We start from the raw sequence: 12,647 nt of genomic DNA on the forward strand, positions 1-12,647 counted from the left end.
TTTGAAATGGGTCTGCTGGTACAAGTGTTGTTAGGAAAACTTTTTGTTGTTAAACCATGAATAAGTGATTGCTACATTAAGAAAGCTGAATATTTTGTCTATAGTGTGTTCCTCTCTCAGGATGGCAAGCTGGATTTTGCCATCTGAATCATCTATTCAACTCAGCATCTCTTCCGCTTGGCTCAGCACTGCTCTCAGCTCTGCAATTTCCATGTTCTGCTGGTCAGAAGCTATCTAGTAGTACATGTACAAGACCTTTGTCAGCACAAGGAGTTCCCTCTTATGTGGTGTCTGTCTTGTAATCCTTTGTGGCAATGCCTTCTTAGCTTATCATTATGTTTGGTGAAATACACGAACAGAGGAAAAACAACAGGAAAAAAAAAACCAGTTTATGATGAAATTAAAAGAGCTTGTTTTGACTTCCTTAGAACTAGAGGTTGTTTCAGTTGTTTGATGGAACTTTTCCCAGCAGTTTCAACTTTCTAAAAGTTCCATGAACTTTTTCCTGCAGTTACTTCAGTTGTGCAGAATGGACCGTTACTTTGCAAGGCCTGGTCAGTAAGATGGTGATGAGAATGAGGAGAAGCAATGGGGGTTACATCACAGTGCAAACTTGGAAGGAACATCTTGGCTAAAAGCATGTATTAATTTTTGCCTCTAACTTTTACTTTTTTTTTTTGCTTTGGACCAACTAACTCCAAAGTGATGCATGTCTCATCTTCCTTTGAGATCTACACTGCTAACTGTTCTCACATAAGTGTTGGCAGAATGTCTTTTTTCTCTTGCTCAGCTTCCTCTTAATTATTAGATTGCATGCTAATAGACTATAAGTTTAGCTCAGAATGTGCTATTCATTAAAAGAATCCGTTTCCACAGCAGGGAATAATAATTTTACTACCACTTCAGTGTTGGAAGCATAGCATTGAAAAGAAAAATAGCAGAAAATCCTTAAAAACTTCACTGACAATTTTTTGTGGCATCAATTCAGTGCATGCAGTTATTAACAAGAAATAAACAGATGTAATTCAGAGATACATAAAAATATTTTATAGATTCTTTGATGTATAAACCTAGTAATTAAGACCCATTGCTGCTTCTGTGCTAAAAACCAACCAAAACACCCAACAAAACAAAAACTGAAACACCACTGAAGGGTTTGGTTCCCCTCTCCGTTTTTTCCTGCTTAAAATCTCCAGGGCTGGATACTCTTCCTGTATATATACACTACCTTCATCAGCTCTCTGCCTATCATCAAGGATGCACAACTAATGCTGAGACAAGAGGATTCAGGACCTTAATTTTCACTTGGGATTGCACAGATTGCTGAAGGGACTGAGGCAGCTAATCTTTCAGACACTTTCCTACATCTGTTTCTACCCTCAGAAAGGCTCAGATACGTATTAACAGGAAGAAGCAATTTTCTGAATAGATGCTTTTCTTCAGTTCATGGCTTATTTAAAGCGAAGGGAGCATGGACTAGGCACTTGAATTTCAGTGATGTTCCTCATCAGTTTTGCAGTCAAGTTTGTATTGTTTTTAACAATATGCTGCTTCGTAGGTACGGATGCTTACTGCATGTATTTTAATAAATAAACCAGGCTCGTTTCCTCTGGACCCCTTGTGATGCCTCTGAAGTCCCAAAGACAGAACTATTATTTTTTTTCCTGTTTTTTCAGTTTCAAAGTGTCTGTAATAATGCAAGGACTGTGTTGCAGCCCAGAGAGCCAATTTTAAAGCATGAAATCACCCTCTGTGCCTGCTTGTCTCCCACACAAACTTTGCCCAGGTGACAGCGGATACAGTCCAGAGCCATACGAAAAGAATGGGAAAAATCTGGACAATGAATAATCAAGTGTTCAGGTTTGCTCTGTGACCCTTTTTATTTACCAGCAGCTACATCAGTCCATCCAGGCCCGAAGCTACAGCCTTGGTGAATCACGAAGAACCTTTGTATCAATCTGATGGAAGGAATAAATTCTTTATATACAATTAATTACAAGATAAGAAGTGAATACAAGTCAAAATTATTCCTCCCAATTTCTACAATGGTATTACTTCAGGAATGAGGTCCTAAGCCACACTCTGTAAAGGTGCTAAAACTGTAACACACAAGACCAATTAGATAATTTAAGCCAGAGATGGAATTGCTAATAATATTCTGAACACAATTCTTTCTACCAGTTACCATCATATCACCTGTATCTTATTATTATTATTATTAAAGCATCCAGACATAATGCAAGGAAAGCTCTATTCCTTTATTTAATGTGTATGTATATATGCAGGTGTGTGTGCATGCATAACATGGACATACATACACAAATTATGAATATATTTTCTCCTCCAAAACGTCACTTTGATAGATCTTTGCCTGCCTACTTTTTCTTCTCACTGTTTGATGAATCTACTCCTGTGCATTATTCATAGCCGTCCAAACATATATGCCTGCAAAAGGCTGTACAGAGGCAGTCACATACTGTGATCCACAACCAAAGTAAGATAGAAAGGCAAATTATATTGCTGTGACATCTGTCCGTCCATCTGCTGTAGTTTCCATAATGCACTAAAGCCAATCTACAGATTATACTGATGTTTAATCTCACTGAAAATCAAGAATAAAATCAAGAAAAACTTGCAACAGGATAAAAAGCACACGGATATGAATAAAACCATTAAGTTTACTGAAATTAAAATAGAACTGAGTTGTCTTTCATGTGTTTTGTGCACTGATAAGCTGACAAATTATTTCAGATCCTGTACTGTACATTGTACATCCACATATGGACATTAGTACTCCTATTTTAGGGGAAACAGCATGAAAAATAAAGGATGGTACTAAAAAGTAGCTACATGATTTTGTTTACTGAAGATACCTTAATCACTTAACATTAAGTTAAATAGTTTAATCTCCAATATTTTATTCTCTATTTATTGCTTTCTCTTCATTGTGAAACTATTGTTTGTTGAAATGAACATATTCGTATTTTATGTAAATTAGTTTGAACAACTACAAACATGTTGCTTACAGCACCAAATACAAAAGTGTATCAGTCACTGCATTTGTGTAGTAGTTATAACAACTTTGTGTGGTAGGATGCCAACAGAATCATCACTTTCAGAATCCCAAAAGCTATAGTCTTATTAATGCAAGACCATTTGGGAGATTAATATTCCTAAAAGGAGATCTCCTTTCAGTGTAGTTTCCTCTAGAGAGGGAAATGCAAGAGAAGGAAATGATCCCATACTATCTGAACTGCCACACATAGTTCTGTTGAACAAGAACCAAATACCGTTGTAGAGAAATCAACACCACCACCACCAAAGCACCACTATTCCCACTGGGGGAATGCACTGGGAAAATCAAGCTCTGCAGTGGAAGATGGTTGAAAATAAAGTATGGACAATAAAAAAGATAAAGGTTTCTATGTAAAATATTACAACCTGTCAAGTATATTTATGAACCAGGCTATGATGAAGCTTGAAGTTCTTTACAGATCTGCGTGTGGTTTTGTCTTTAACACGTTTCCAAGCTCCCAAATGGAAAAAATGCAAACCCTGTTTTTACTTCTGCCATCTGTAATAGCAGGCATTTGCCACAGGGTGGTACACCAGACATGTTTAACTGAAGGCTTTTGTAATGCATCAGACAGCTCGGTTATGCCCTCTGCCAGCTTCACTCCACCACTAACAGAACAATCTGGAGACCTCAGAATAACTGCCCATGAGCCAAAGGCATGTCTATATTAAAAAAAAAATGAGAAATCAGAAAAACCAGAAGAAACAGAGAATCTGCTTGCAAATGCCAATAACCTAATGGTATTAATTCTACATAAATGCACATATATTTATGTACAACTTAAAAAATTAAAACCTGATGTATGTTTAAGAAGACACTGTTGTTTCATCTTACCAACCAGAACAATGCACCACACTAGACGGAAAGAACTTATATTCCCAGCCAATACACTTCAGGTTTAGATTTCAGGTTGAAGAGACACTATATACTGTGTCAGCTGTGATACGAAAAAAAAAGATTCTGGGCACTGAAACATCTTCTATTCCAACAAGAATCAAACCAAACACCTAAGATGCTAACTATTTTATTGTTTTCCTACTTCCATTACAGTCTTTTATGAGTGTACTCTGTAATTTTAAGCAAATTACAGTTTTCTTCCTATAAACTAACATCAACGTCTATCTTCCTGGCCCCAATCCACCTTTTCAATTAAATAAATGGGGTTTATCAACTATACATTTTACTTTCTAGGCAACAAGGATACACGGTAATATAAGATAAGTAGAACCTGTTTCCTTGAGTACTAGGACCTTCAAAAAAAAAGTTAAGAAATACAGATTCCTACACTGATTCTTTTGCTTTGACTCATGGTTGAAGTTCTGGCCATGGATTTAAGTGATACTGGGAAATTCAAAAGAAAGTTTAATTACACAGTGGTATTGACATAAATAGACAGAGAACAAGACCTCAGTTTGGAACTGGAATGTGACCATTTAGTAATGCCATAATAATTGAAATTGCTTTCAAAAAGCTTTTCAGAATGCAGTAATGTGTGATGGGGCACAAAAGGAGACACTTTTTAAGAGACATTCAGTAGTACTGCCTCTGTGTCCCAGTCAACGAAGACTTCTTCACACGTCTTAGAAATGCCCCTAAGATCTTCCCTCTAGAGTTACTTCTTTCGGCCTACAGCAGGGCTCCATCTTGCTTCAAGTGAAATCAAAGACCTTTGTCCTGCCTCAGGAAAGTTAATAGTATTTTACCATTTTTAATCATTGTGAAGGATGTGATAATACAAAAATGCAGCCATCGCATGGAACCTACCTCTTTCGCATGATCTGCCAAGGTACCCTGTACCAGAGCAATCACAAACATATCTGTTCCACCCATCCCTGCATACACCATTGTTTTTACAGGGGTTGCTAAGGCAAGGTTTTGCAGTTTCTCTTGAGCATGAGGGTTTTACTCCAGCTGTACTTTGAATTTCAGCCATCTGTCGAATATCTTTGCTTTGACCATCAATAAACAAATCTCTAATGCAGCCGACGTATCCGTAATTGAGAAGTGCTGTCCACACCTCTGTTGGGAAGACGAGGCCTGCTTTGTTTTCTGGTAAGCCTCCAAGATACAAGTCATCATCCAAATCAAGGATTTCACTTTCCCCTGGTGCAGTATATGGTGTACGTAGTGTGTTCACAGATATGGTCCCTGAGAAGAAAAGACAACAAAATGTATGATTTTCAGGACATTTAAAATATTTTGGTACTGCTGTTATTAATCTACATGCCACATTAGCTGCTGGCAAGTATCTATAAATGAAACACAGGTATTCTATTGGTACAGTTACACAGTAACAGATATGCTTCATTATTTTAATTTCAATGTAGTACAAATACTGTCAGGAAGTGAATGATGTAAGAACATCAATGCACAATACTGCATGGTCACAATACAAGTCAAAAATCACAGGTATAAGGGGAATGCATTTCAGTTATTTTCAGAAATATCCTGCTTGTGCAACAACTGCCACAAAAATCTCTTCACTACCTCATACGTGCTTCAAAGCGTCAGGCTGAGGTTATATTGATAGGTTGCAATCTGGGAGGCAAATCTTTGTCTTTGGTTTGGATCCAAAGACACAGCATTTTAAAAGACTCTCGCCCTTTCACTGGGCTTTGGATAAGACTTTCTCTAAGTGCAGAAGGAAAATACTCTCATCAGCTGCCAGACAGGCAATCATTAAGAAGATAGTGATGTGCTCCTAGGGGGAAAATCAATGCCTCTGACACTTACCTTGAAAAGTGTGCATGTTACAAAGAGAGGGAAAGACGACGTGTACAAAGCCTCAGGAAATCAGAAGTACCTTTTCCATTTAAGTTTAAAAAGTAAACAAACAAAATTAAGCCTAAAATAAAGTTCTATGTCTACAAAGTGTCTGAACAAAGAAACTGTAATCAACAGTAAAGATGCTCTTTGTCATACTTTTTAAAATTAACCCGATTTTTAAAATTTGAATAGGCAGAGAACCAAATTTAGTACACCCAGATACAGAAGATGCTTATGGCAACCACAGTTAAGTAAAATTACTTGAAAGAAAAACCACATAGATCTTCCCAGAAGCAACTCCTTACCATTCTATATGAGTGCAAAAGCAAGGAAAACAGAAATCAAAACATTATGCAGGTCACCAGATTATTAAAATGTACCAGCCACATTATGCAACACTGTAATCCACTAGACTCACCATTGAAAGTGTATTAATGGTGTCAAGACACTGAAGAATTACATTTACTACAATGTATTTATCACACATACATAAAACTAACACAATTCACTATTTCCACTGTCAGGATGACACAGATTCCAGAAGATAACATTGACGACAAAAATACTGCCACTGTGATGGGAGTGGTGCACAAGAGCAAGAAATTCAGAATTTTTATAGCATACATACTAAAATATGAGCTTTAAGCAAACAGAGATAGGTCAAGAAAAGATCATTTTCCTACTTGGATACATCCTAAAATTTAGGCTTCTCTTTTAGCAATGGAGTCCTATGGGAGTTAGAGATTGATAGTTCTTTTGTTGGTTCCATAGGTTAACTTCAACAGCATGGACAGAATGAGCATCTGAACAGTTTAGACCTTTAGAACAAACCCCTTGGGGTAGAGGTATTGGGAGGTCCAACTCCCATGTTAGACTTGAGATGTATGGATTTTACAAGGGCTGGATACTACTACAAACAGTCTCCCTACTATAAGAATAGATCTAAAAAAGATCAAAGGCTTGCATAGTGTTTATGCATCTCTATGAGCATGTTTGAGGACATGGCCAGTTCTCCTTTTCATGTATTATCAAAAAAGTTTCTATGCCAGCTGAACAATCACACAGATGTGAACTTCCAGTCTTAACTAAGAAATAGGCATGTTGAACCAAGATTATTTTTCTTCTAGGCCTCCACCTGTTTAAAATCAATAAGACTATAATGTTTTGCTAACTACATATTTGCATTGCTGCTCACATTCTTGAAGTATGGCACTCATACAGAACACTTGCTGTAGATTTGACCTCAGGCATCACACAAGCGTAAATATCTTGAGGTTTGATATTATTCATCAGCTGCTCAAACAAGGATTCCTGGGAACGACCTGTTCAATCAAGACAGTTCTGAGAGCATCCTAGGTATCAAGAAGGACTGCTTACAAGCAATAGGTCATTTGTCCTTTAAAAAAATTAAAGATGTGTAAATATAAATCACACTTGTGCTCACAGTATTTCTTAGTGCTATTGCTGCTTGCTCCCATCTGTTGCTGTACAAGCTAATTTAGGACCAAATTATTTAAATTTATGTTCAGACAGCACTTGCACCCACACGAGTTAACTTAGCTGCAGCTCACACTTTGCACAGTGCTGTTTTCTGCTGGACGAAGACATTTCTGTCTTCAAGCTACCCATGATGCTAGGAGACATATAGGGTTCCATTTGTATTAAAAAAAAAACAAACCCAAAAACCAAAACCAAAATTAACTGACTAGTCTTGATGGTTTTCAATACACAGGAAAAGGCAGGAAACCCCAGCCAGTGTAGCTGCAGCATTAAGATGATGGTCCGAATGGAAGTTTTGCAAGCACAGAAGGCTGAAGAAGGTGAATCATAAAAGGAATGGTATCACCACTACACTCTGGTGATAGAATTATAGTTAGATGACAGATTGAAGCAGGAAAAATTTCTCCTGTATGTCAAAGGATTCCTGTGGAGAGAGCTTAAGCAATATTTTGAATAGGTATCAACAGCTTTATGAAGAGAAGAACCTTTCCCCTCCCCAAGAAATGATACCACATGAAATACTCCTTGGGAGAAGCCCTCCAAAATCTTAATGTAATCTTAGCACCTGATGACTATGGGTAGGAAAACCTAAGAGGCAACAACTCCTCTGTGAATCCTTTTCGTGTTTTGGAAGGCCACGGAACCCATTACCTATCCAGACTATCTCTGATTTACTGCTAGACATATCTATGACACTTCAACTGACCTACATACTCTGTGTATTACCCTTAGCCAAACAACTCTATGTTAGCTTTATTTAATCCTTTCTGTTGAGAGCTACACTGAGTTAAATAGCACTTGCAGAAGGCTCGAAGCCTTAATAACTCACTCTGGCTCAGCTGTTACGTAGGAGCTTGAACAAAATATCACAGCACACTGTCTAGAACAAGAACTATGGCTATAATACAAATAGGCTTTACAACAGAAAACCCATACCCAGGCACCAAATGTTTCATACTATCAGTTACCAAGTAGTCCTAGTTTCCTGGTGCACTTCTAATAGCAGTCACACAACCATCATTGCTGTTGGTATCCAAATTACCTTTTATGTGTATCTCATATGTAATGAAAAATTTACTTGCAAATTGCTTTGCAAAAGCAGTTGGAAAAAAAAAAAATCCAAGAAAAATAAGGGGCAATAAAAGATGACTTCCAAAATACATCAAAATCCTACTTTCTCTGGGAATTATAGCAGATTAAAAGGAATTGTTCTGTCAAATCACCACTGTGCTCCAATGCATTTGGATGTTTCTACTTCCAAATCTGAACAGACATCACTTTCCAGAGAAGCAGGAAGAAAGGAAGCTAATGGAGCATACAAATGTCTTACCTGGCCAGCACTGGAAAAGGTTAACAATTTGCTCTGTAAAGATAACATAACATCAACCCTTCTCACACCAGAATTGTCAAGAGGAAAAAGAATGGGACACATCTCATTTTACAAAATAACCTAAAGACAACAGAATATAATGAGGAAACAGAAGATTCAAAAGAGCATCGGCCTCTCAATGGGAAGAGAAAACTCTAACCTTAACAGAGATTGTAACATCTCTGTAGCAAGAACCATCCTTTCGGTTACATCCTTGCATATTACCTAGCAAAAGACCACCCATAACCAGATGAACAGCTATACTGTTTCTTTGAGAAGAGCAATTCTGAGGCAATAATGTCTGCTGGGAAACAAGTAGCTTCCTTGCAAAGATTTTTAATACTTAAAGTAGGGAATATTGTCTGTATTTCTACCAGAAAAAGAAAGAAATGGGAAGAAGTGACAGCATGTGCTTTGTCCAGCATGAAAGAAGAAAAAAGGGAAGACAAACAACAAGGAAGTGTGGGGTGATTTATTTAGTCTGGGAATTCATGATCTAGCTTCAGACTCTAAAAACAGGTAGTATTTCTTATCTCCAGAAACTGATATAAACTTAGGAGTCCTAAAATGACCTGTAGCTGGTCTGATTCTATAGCATTCCACATGAGAGCAAAGTGAAATTTAAACATTCAGAAGCACCTTTATGTACTGGTGGAAGAGTTTGAGAAAAACTAAAGAAATTAAGATTTTCAGCAAGAATTATTGACTTAAAGGATAACTGATCAGAAGGCACTTACACTTTCCCTGGAAGAATTTTCCTTAAAATCCAATATAAATTCATCACCTCAAATATGGAGACTATTAACATTTGTTGAAATAGGAACGTGTAAATCTGGCAATTCTTACAAGATTGAAAAGACGAGGGAAGGAGCATACAAAGTGTGCACGCAAAAAAAGAACCTGCAAGAATAATGCATGTAACAGATACTGACAAAGCACTACGTACAGTGAGATAATGATGATAGTTAAGCTCTAATTACATACTCTAATATCTGATATTTCAGTTGAAACTCTAACTTCAGTTCAGAATTCCAGTGACTTCTCAGCCCTCAAGTGTTACCTACCTATGAATACATTCTGATACATTATTTTACACTGCCACAGACAATTGAGGTTAACAGTAACAGACAGTTTCCTTTGTGACTTCCCTGTGTGATGATTATTTCCAAAGGATGAATGGTGGTTTAGTTTGAAAACACTTGGAAGGTTATTCCTGAATATGGTGAACAATTTAACAACACTTTAAATGATCTCAAATCTCAAAAAAGAGTTATTAAACCTAACTTTGCTGTGTTACAAGAAACTGTGAGCAAAGACCTTTACAGCTGCTTCATGATTGGTTTTATTTTGGATTTGGTTTGGATTTTCTTTCAATTCTTTACTGCATTATTTGGCAGTACTGTTAAAAGCAGACAGACAAACATTTCCCTTAGGCATGAGTCAATGAGCCTCTCCAATCATATTCATTATCTCAACAATTTACTTTTACATAAGTCTGCATATAAGAATTTACAGCTTATTTCAAAACCTTGTCTCATTCTGATCAATTGAAACTGAAGATCCTAACAACAGCTGCTACAACCATCCTAATCTCTATGCTTACCTTATGTGGCCTATTTAGTTGCTTTTTGTGCATGTGAAACATTTGCTTATTAACAGTGAAAACTCAGAACAAGGTATTCTAAATACACCTTACATCTTCATAGAATCAGCTGGGTTGGAAAAGGCCTTCAAGATTATCAAGTCCAAGCATTCCCCAGCACCTCCAAGGCCACCACTAAACCATGTCACTGAGGGCCTCATCTACTCAATGTGTGAACACTTCCAGGGATGGTGACTCCACCACTGCCCTGGGCAGCCTGTTCCGATGCCTGAGCACCCTTTCAAGCAAGAAATTGTTCCTAATATCTAATCTAAACCTCCCCTAGCACAGCTTGAAGCGGTTTCCTCTTGACCTGTCACTTGTTACCTGGGAGAAGAGACCGACAACCTCTATCTTGTGTGCTAAAGCAAAATATATGATGAGGACTGTGAACACAGCATACAGCCCATGGCCAAGACAAGGCACACATGAAGCAGACATGAAGCAGGAATTCAGGATGAGCACAAATACTGGAATGGAAACTCAGCTCATGACAGGACACAGTGGTTAGTGCCAGGCTGCATACCCTGCTGTATACTTAGCAACAAAGACAGACAACATGCTGGAGAACATGCATCACCTTTCCCCTGGTGCATACCCAGCAAGAAGACCGACCAGTGAAGAAGGTATGAAATCTTTCTCAACACTGGGAAATAGAGTCCCAGGAGTTCCTTCTCAAAGATCTGCTTTTTAGGTAAGGTAGCACTCAAAGAAGGTCTTACAGGTGTAATGGATGGGATTATAGGGTTAAAAACTTCTATAATAGGTCAAAAGTTCCTATAATACAAATATGATTCTGTAATAGGTCCAAAGTTCCTTTAGCAAAATGAAGTTAAAAGACACCATCTTTTCCCTCTTCCTTGTATCTCCCAAAATCTGAAGGGATCTGCAGAATTACTAGTGAATGAGGCCTGGATAAGTACAATTTAAAAATATGCTCTCGTTCCATACGCATCCCCTACCAGAGTCCCAGATAGGCATTGACAAAGACAGTAGTTTAGAGTGGATGCTCCCTGTGACTGACAGTCAAAGAGAGCAAAGAATGAAAAATAAATTGAGTACTTGCTGATCCAGCTAATGCAAAAGTCAAGAAAATTAGCAAAACTCCTTGAGAAATGTCACACTTTCTATAATCTGAGGGAACCACTCTGCACTGGATTTGAAGGGTGAGTGCAGAAAGTTGCTACACAATAAATTTCACTTTAAAATAAAAAAGAAAAACAATCTCTACTAAACTAGAGCACTTATTAACAGGAGAATCTCTTCATTTCTACTTGATAGGTATTTTGTCATCAGCAACAACTAAGTCTTAGAAAAGTCAGTATTTTTTATAATGCAAGGTATATTCATTCACTTGTAGAAAAATTATGAAGGTCAGCAAGTGAGAAATTATCACTTTCACATGATTTTCAGAATGTCTGGTTTTGGCTAGAGAAAATAAATGAGAAAGCTTCCTGGAATAATAAAGTGGATTTTATTATTCATGGCAAAAGGCATAACGGACCAACATGCACAAGTCATGAAGAAATAATCTAAACATTACACATCAGTACTTCCTGTTCCAATCCAAAGAAAACAGGAACACACAGTTCATTGTTTATCTCAAAGGCAAGGCAGTCAGTTTACATACTACTCAGCCAATAGTCTCATTAAGAAAAATGACAGCATTGCCACTGTTAGTGGAACTTCTACTGTGAAGTATTATTATCGGTACTAAAAATCACAGAAAATCTTTGATGTCTGGTTTATTTTTCAGCTAAAAAAAATAAATAAAAAAAAAAGTCTGTTAATCTATATGCCTCTACATAGTAACTGTTCCCAGTAATAGTTCAACGGTTTAGGGCAAATAGGTACCATGGTCAGTTTTTAAGAGTGAGAGGGTAAATAAAATTCACCCATCTTGACCACAGGTGATCCACCACCTGGATTAATTTTTCTTTTATATACAGAAATAGACTGGTTTGGGTTGGAAGGAACATTCAAGCTCATCTAGTTCCAACCCCCTGCCATGGGCAAGGACACCTTCCCCTAGACCAGGTTGCTCCAAGCACTGTCCAAACTGTTCTTTAACACTTGAACGCTCATATACATACGACTATCCATAATTCTATTTAAAAATAATATGCAGTCCTGATCACCAGGTATGTATTGCTTCCTACAATTAGTCTACATTCTTGCTAATGTCTAGCAACAGTTTTAAAGACAAGGGGGAATGGCTTTAAACTGACAGAGGGGAGATTCAGATGAGACATTAGGAAGAAATTCTTCCCTGTGAGGGTGCTGAGGCGCTGGCA

The 12,647-nt window shown here is 37.5% G+C and overlaps 1 protein-coding gene across 1 annotated transcript in view; it reads right to left on the reverse strand.

Moving 5' to 3' along the window:
* LOC104407433 (neurexin-1) overlaps nt 1-12,647 on the reverse strand; it is a gene marked incomplete at its 3' end in the record, with an annotated part of 111,760 nt that overhangs the window by 56,788 nt on the left and 42,325 nt on the right. Inside the window, exon 5 of the mRNA XM_010016715.1 lies at nt 4,841-5,224. Within this exon, the coding sequence (XP_010015017.1) occupies nt 4,841-5,224 (384 nt within the window). The remainder of the gene's footprint in view (nt 1-4,840; nt 5,225-12,647) is intronic.

This window comes from Nestor notabilis, unplaced genomic scaffold, assembly GCF_000696875.1.
Source record: "Nestor notabilis isolate BGI_N333 unplaced genomic scaffold, ASM69687v1 scaffold486, whole genome shotgun sequence".
Classification (NCBI taxonomy): domain Eukaryota; kingdom Metazoa; phylum Chordata; class Aves; order Psittaciformes; family Psittacidae; genus Nestor; species Nestor notabilis.